General features: G+C 35.7%; 1 protein-coding gene across 1 annotated transcript in view; it reads left to right on the forward strand.

Annotated features, from left to right (window-relative positions):
- Positions 1–5,877, forward strand: part of LOC106469186 (uncharacterized family 31 glucosidase KIAA1161-like) — a 16,745-nt gene extending 10,868 nt beyond the window's left edge. The window contains exons 2-3 of the mRNA XM_013929651.2: positions 1,398–1,693; positions 3,562–5,877. Coding sequence (XP_013785105.1) covers positions 1,406–1,693; positions 3,562–5,580 — 2,307 coding nt within the window. The 5' untranslated portion in view covers positions 1,398–1,405 and the 3' untranslated portion in view covers positions 5,581–5,877. The remainder of the gene's footprint in view (positions 1–1,397; positions 1,694–3,561) is intronic.
- The last annotated feature ends 1,957 nt before the right edge of the window (positions 5,878–7,834 follow it).

Genomic DNA, 7,834 nt, shown 5'->3' on the forward strand with positions numbered 1-7,834 from the left:
ACGCCTCATCTTCCGACGAAGCAATGGCCTTCATGTTATATCACACGCATTATAAGTTCTGTGCCTGCAAATGTTATTGTATAAAACGTAACCCATCATATATCATTGCTTTACTTCTTTGTAATGAAATTTGATGATGAACAAGAACTATGTATTTGTGATATAACATCGTATTAAGGCTTCGTCATCAGCAGCGTGCAACGCGCCAAAGTATGCGGTTGACATACTATTTACACTCTATTTACTGGAAGCTTATTTATGTGATATAACATCGTATTAAGGCTTCGTCATCAGCAGCGTGCAACGCGCCAAAGTATGCGGTTGACACACTATTTACACTCTATTTACTGGAAGCTTATTTAGGATCAGAAAAGAGAGATGTGTGTTTGAAATTCTTACCAGTCCTACTGTAACGTTATGTCCCACAAACTATCGATCTAAAGATCATGCTTCACCCAGTCCAGGTGCAGCGGCATAGTGAGGGGGTGCAGGGGAGGCATTTGCCCCCGGGCGCTGGATTCAGGGGGCACCAAATTAACAAACAGTTAACCCAGAATTTAGCTGTTTCCATAAGAATAAGGCTCATTAAAATGTTTTTGTTATGCTTGATATCAAATATCAGTACATCATCAGAAATATCATGCCTAGGGAAATCCCTTGGTTTTCAGTGTTAGATTGATTAAAAGACGTTGACATTTTATAGTTGATAGAAAATTTAGCAATTTTATGAACACCTGACAATTTGAGGTCGTATCTTTCCAAATAATTCTATCTCAGATTTATTCGTCCTGTAACAGTACCAATCAGGAGCTTTGTGGTGCATTTTTATATTAATGTAGAGTATAATGTGCAACGTATTGTTATACAAGCCAGAGATCTTAATTAGCTAAAGAATAAACCATAACTTCCATACGTCTGGCAGCCGTGCAAGGGGCAAATGAATCAGTTAGAAGCTACAAAGTAAGAGTGTAAAGGGTGGGTGGAGTTGGGAATTTTTTTTTATGGAGGGTGGCGCCAAATTATATTTTGCCGCCGGACGCCAGACACCATCACTACGCCATTATCAAGGTGTTATGTACCATAAGACTAAGAATTGTGTTCGTTGAAATAAAGCGAGAAAGTAATACAAGAGAGGGAAATATAAATGAACGAAATACCTTGATGCTGTGTCAGTCTTTAGTCCTTTTACTTTGAGAAGGGGGGGGGGGTTGCACAGAATAACTGAATTTAGTGCATAACAATAAATAATACCCTACATACTTCCTAAACAGAAGTTGTTTAATGAAATTTTTAGCTGCGGTTTCGTCATTCAGGGAGTTTTTTGTCTTTCTTTTACTATACATGCTCTCAATATTTAAAAAATGCGTATAAACGCAATACAAATTTTACCCTCTCAGAATTAGAGATGGAACTAGATGAAAGCATAAGCATGGACGATCTAGCATCTTGTGATAGTGGGCTCCACTCCAACCAAACTACGTTGACAAGCCTTGGGTCTTGGAAGTCGGACGACAGCTCACCTCGTCATTTACTGAACTCGACTCCTGTAGACTCTCCTGTCCAAAGTCCCAGAAGTCAACGAAAATTTCCGGGTGACTTTCGACTAAGTGTGGATGGAGACACATGGGACCAGTCCTCAGAAAACAAGAACGGAAATAGAAATTCAACTTTGAAACAAAGCATTCAAGAAACGGTAAGGATGTGAGAACAAAGATAGAAAAAGGAAAATCCAAAACGACCAGAATATTAAGGTCGGATGCAGAACTGAGTAAAAACAAGACAATTGTACTTTTCACAAATATGTCATTTACTCACGACCATGGTTTTTCCATTACAGGCATCATCGGGTACAGATAGAAATGTTTTTTTTAACAAGGTTTATATATATATAGAAAACGTCTAAACGACCAAACCAACATAAGCCCCTCCACACTTCTTACCCCATTTGTCTCTAGGTGAATGTCAAGGTTATTTCCGGTTCTTTATTTAAACATGTATATAAACCCTGTTAAAAGCATTTCAATCTGTACCTGATGATGCCTTTACTGGCGGAATCATGGTGTTGAGTAAATGATGTATTTGTGTTTGTTCTTGAATTTCGCGCAAAGCTACGCGAGGGCTATCTGCGCTAGCCATCCCTAATTTAGCAGTGTAAGACTAGAGGGAAGGCAGCTAGTCATCACCACCCACCGCCAACTCTTGGGCTACTCTTTTACCAACGAATAGTGGGATTGACCGTCACATTATAACGCCCCCACGGCTGAAAGGGCGAGCATGTTTGGTGTGACGGGGATTTGAACCCGCGACCCACAGATTGCGAGTCGAGTGCCTTAACCACCTGGCCATGCCGGGCCGATGTATTTGTGAAACGTACAATTGTTTTGTTTTTCCTCAATTCTGTAATTATGGAGTTTCACCAAGTACCGTCGGTTTCAAGTATCCATATATTAAGGTCGGATAAACATAAATAATGATAAAATAAAAGCCCTCACCCCCCAGTGGCACAGCGGTATGTCTGCGGAGTTACAACGCTAGAATCCGGGTTTCGATACCCGTGGTGGGCAGAGCACAGATAGCACATTGTGTAGCTTTGTGCTTAATTACAAACAAACAAACGATAACATAAAAATAACGAACAAAGAAAACACGTCGCTTGATTAAGTATCTCATATTAGTTTTAACCGAAAAATCCTTAAACTAATTTTGGTGTTTACAATTAACTTTAAACTATGACAGGAAATGCCCCAGGAGGGACAGTGAGTAAGTCTATGGATTTACAACGCTAAAATTCGGGGATCGGTTCCTTGCGATTGACACAACAGTAGCCCAATGTGGCTTTGCTCTAAATCAACCAAACAAAGAAAATAAATTATCGTGTCAGTGATATGCTGCAAAAAAATAATTTGCCCTCCGGTGTGACAGTGGTAAGGTTACGGGAATTACAACGCTAAAATCCAGTGTTCGATTCCCCGCGATGGACACAGCAAATAGCCCAATGTGGATTTTCTCTAAAACAAATAAACAACAAAGTGACAGAAAATAACAGTTTTCAAATTTGATCCTCATAATTTGTATAATTATTATTAACGTATGCATATATATAGTGCTGAATGTCCCATGGAAACAATCATATATGAATGAGATAACATCAAATTGGTTAAAAGTAATATTTTTAAAAACTCGGGACTTTAAAAAAGTCCTGTGAATACATTATATGACGTCAGAAAGCAATATATATAAGCTGTTAATTAAACATAAAAGAAGAAAAACTACATTAAGAGTTATATTAATTCCAATAACTGGTAAATTCTTAAAATTAACTTTTCATGTCATTTAAAATGTCTTGTAGTTATAGTATACAGTAAACAATATTAGCACAACAGTTTATTCAAAACATGTATGCACAATTTTGACTGATACATATACGAGACATCATGGTGTTCATAAAACGTTTTATATGCTTTTTTCAAGACGATATTGACTGTGATGCTATATGACAAACAATTAAAGCAGTTCGTGTGATATTTAATAAATTTATAATACCTGCTACTCTTCTTATAGGCAATCAAATTTTCGGCTCTTGTGACAAAAACAACATCACCAGAATTTCGCTTCAAAATCGTGCTGTTTTTACTTTTCTTCAGCATCATAGTGCTGGTAACATTCACTACACTTCTATACCAGCAACACCTTAAGGAATTAGCCATTGGAGACAAGATTAGGTTTCATGAACTCAAGAGAAATCTTCATATTTTACATCACGACGGTCGAAATCACCTGACGGGACATTTAGGTTTAAAGATTCCCGCAGAACTGTCTCCGTTGGACTGTCAGTTTTTACACGCAGGAGACATCTGTGTAGAATGGAAGTATCGTGCTCGACTTCACATCGACTATGTGCATGAAGACAGACTTAGCTGTTATAATATCTATTGGAAAAGTCTGGCAAGGGACACTATTTTAAAAGACTGTTATACATTGTCAGGAGCTTTTTGGTTTGGAATGGGGGAAATCAATAAAACGTCTTTTCCTTTTTCTAATACAACTCTTCAGTTACAACCATTTGTAACAGGTAATGCATATCAGTACAATTTTGGGGCCATTCTTGAGAGATACTGGTTATCTTCAAAGGGAATTGCAATTCGCGTAGACCAGGATGTTCCACTGTACATCAGTATGAATAATAGTGGCGATGAGGAACTATGTTTTGAAGCCAAACTGGATGGCTTCCCTTATGAGACGACCAAAACTAAGTTACCTTTTCTACAATACACAATCTGTACTGAGGATAGCATTATACTTGCCCACTTAGATACAGTAAAAAAATTTCGTACACAGACTTCTAATATAACTAATGACTTCAATATTTATAAGACTCCCGTGTGGGCAACAGAACCAAAACTTAAAAACTTTGTAAATAATCAATCTCTATTGAGTTTTGTTAATCAGATCACAGAACAGAGGCTTGAACCTGGATACATACTACTGCACTCTAATTGGCAAAGACATTTCGGAGACCTTGATTTTCATTCAAATTCTTTTGGTAGTCCGAATGAAATTATAAACATACTACACCGTAAAGGATTTAAAATATTATTAACAGTTCATCCTTACTTATGTCTGGAATCTCCAGTTTTCAAGTTCGGACTAAAACAATCATATTTCATATCAGATTCCGTGTGGAATGTGCCACTTCTTTCTACTTGGCAAGATTCGGTGTGTGCAACCATTGAAATTGCAAACCAAAATGCTGTAGAATGGTTTATTTCACGCCTTAAGCAAGTCAAAATAAAATATAACGTCGACGGTTTTGTTTTTGTTGGAGGATATTCTTCATTTTTACCACGTTCATACAATTACAAGGATAAGTTTATAAACCCAGACCGTTCCTTAACTCAATTTCTGAAGGCATCTCAAGAATATCAACTTTTTGCTGGAACAGGAGTTGGTTTTCAAACTCAAAATATTAATGAATTTGTCCAGATTGCACCCAGAACGTCCACGTGGGATTCTTCTAAAGGAATCGCGTCGATTGTTCCAACGGTTTTGACATTACAGTTGCTAGGGTACCCAATTATAAATACTGGTTCAGTAGGAGGAGATATTTTAACAAACATAAACGATACAAAACCTGAAAGACAATTGTATATCAGATGGCTTCAATTAGCTACATTCATGCCAGTGTTACAGTTTTCGTTTCTTCCAGGAGATTACAACAAAGAAGTGATCGAAATCGCTAATATGATGTACAAAATTCGCGAACAAAAAATATTACCCCTCCTGGAACAGTGCCTGAAAGAATATGAAGAAAACGGAATTCCTCCTTTACGACCATTATGGTGGCTAGAGCCAAAAGAACTAAATGCGTTTATAGCTAATGAACAATTTTCTGTTGGAAATGAAGTTATTGTTGCTCCTGTTGTTGAAGAAGGGCGAGAGCATATAGACGTCTATTTACCTTCCGGTTGGTGGCGCGACGAAATTACGGCTGAAAAATTACGTGGAGGGAAATGGCTTCATAATTATCATGTCCCCCTAGACAAAGTTGCTTATTTTACTCGACTTAGTAACATAATGTAATTTTTACTATTTTAGACGTGTTTTCACATTGAAAACTGTTATGTTATAATATTAACTCGTGTAATAATTTTCTATATATTTCATGTTGAAACTGCAAACTGTTTAATCCCAGCATATTGGAAAATGTTTGTTTTTATCCTAATATTTCTCTTAAAAGAGAAATAAACCATATTGTGATTAAAAGAAAATTATAGATGATTTCTTATATAAATCCAGTAACATTTATTCAAATGGTTAGATGATCGAGTTTGTTAAATAAAAACTTAAATTCGACACATTTTACTCTAACTATATCCATTACTGATCTAGTGATTTGAAAGTAATTTTGCTATTATATGCTTTATAATTTTTATTTTAGTAACAACATCTTATGATAAAAATTTCAAAAATATATGTAACGAAGTAATTAAGTTTTTATAATAAATGATTGTATCTGTATATAACATTTGAGATTATATTCATGGTATCATTTTTTCTTTAAATTATTACACGTGAAACTGAATCATTTAAGATTAGAAGTTTCAGAAGAAGTTAAATTAAATATGTTATGCCATAGCAATGGTATGATAACTTTCATTACTGTTACCAATATTTCACTAAATGTACGGATATAATTATTATTAGGCCCTTGAGCGCTGTGCTATTAAGTAGCAAAATCATATGTTATAAAGGTGATTAATTCCTTACGTCCCACGTTGATTCAACAATAAGTTTGTGAACCTACAATGCTAAAATCTGTGATTCGATTCCCTGCTGTGAACAAAGCTCAGAAATGCTCATTGTGTAGTTTTGCTCTTGTTTGTTGAATTTCGCACAAAGCTACACGAGAGCCATTTGCGATAACCACACACACACACACACAACACAAAACGAAAAAAAAAAAAACCGCGCTATACACTTTGGGGCCGTGAGTGTATTATAGTTAAGTTTTAATAAGTTTTAAGTAAAAATTTTATAAAAGTCTCAAGTTTGGAATTGAAACTGACTTCACTTTTCTTTATTGTATGATTAACTTTCTGTACAGGCAAATCTATTGGAGATAAAAATAAAAAATGGTGTTAAAATCCGCATCACTCTGTCAGTAAATATATTCCAAAATTATCCAATCTGTCATCCCGAGTTCGAAGTGTATACAAATAAATACAGAACTAGGCCTGATAAGTTAGTGGGAAAACAAACAAACCCATAGTAGATTGAACAACTAGTAGGAGACAACGTGAGGCTGAAAAGGGGGTACGAATGTGTCGAAACAAGTTAAGACTTTTATAAACTTTTTTTTTACTTAGTTGTTTACGCCCCCTAGTGGCACAGCGGTATGTCTGCGGACTTACAACGCTAGAATGCGGGTTTCGATACCCGTGGTGGGCAAAGCACAAATAGCCCATTGTGTAGCTTTGTGCTTAATTACAAGCAGACTTTAAGTTGTTTAACTTAACTTTTTCAGTATACACGATGTGACTGAAAAAACTTAATTTCATCTTGATCACGATGCCAGCTAAGAAACCGAGCAAAGACAAATGGTTAGCGAATTGGCTTGGTAATCTGAGAATCTCGAAACTGATACTTTGTGCGCACTTTTTAGCTGTAAACAAACAATATGATTTTGTTACAAAATCAAATAAAACAAAAGAAGAAAATTCTCTCAGTTATCATATAGGATTATTATCTTAAATGTTTATTTTCTTGAAAAAAAAAACACACTCCTTGGTGGCACAGTGGAAAGTCTGCGGACTTGTTACCCTAAAAACCGGGTTTCGATACGCGTGGTTGGCACATCTCTGTGTAGCTCTTGTACTCAACTACAAAACAAACAAACAAAAATCTTTAAAAAGGCATCTTATAACCTTTTACAATCATTAAATCAGAAGAAAGAATATTTCAGTTTTTCCAATTAAAAAAAAAAGACCTCAGAGACTAAGTGTATTGAAGCCAGCTCCTATTACCAAGATTTCAGAAAGAGATATAAGATCAATATGATAAATGTATGTCTCTCTTGAGTATTGTAAATAATGCAACTGTGTGATATCTGAAATAATAGACTAATAACACAGGCCTGTGATTATTTTATTTTCTTGAAATGTTTACATTTACTACTGCAATTCCTGTACGCTGAATCCGAAAATGATATCCATTTTTCTCCATCACGTACAAATTTTTCACAAAACTTCATAGCGCAATACATAAAAGAAAGACCACAATACGTAGTTTGAGACTAAAATACATAGATTTCACAAAACAAATACAGGATGAATGC

This window comes from Limulus polyphemus, unplaced genomic scaffold, assembly GCF_000517525.1.
Source record: "Limulus polyphemus unplaced genomic scaffold, Limulus_polyphemus-2.1.2 Scaffold3344, whole genome shotgun sequence".
NCBI lineage: Eukaryota > Metazoa > Arthropoda > Merostomata > Xiphosura > Limulidae > Limulus > Limulus polyphemus.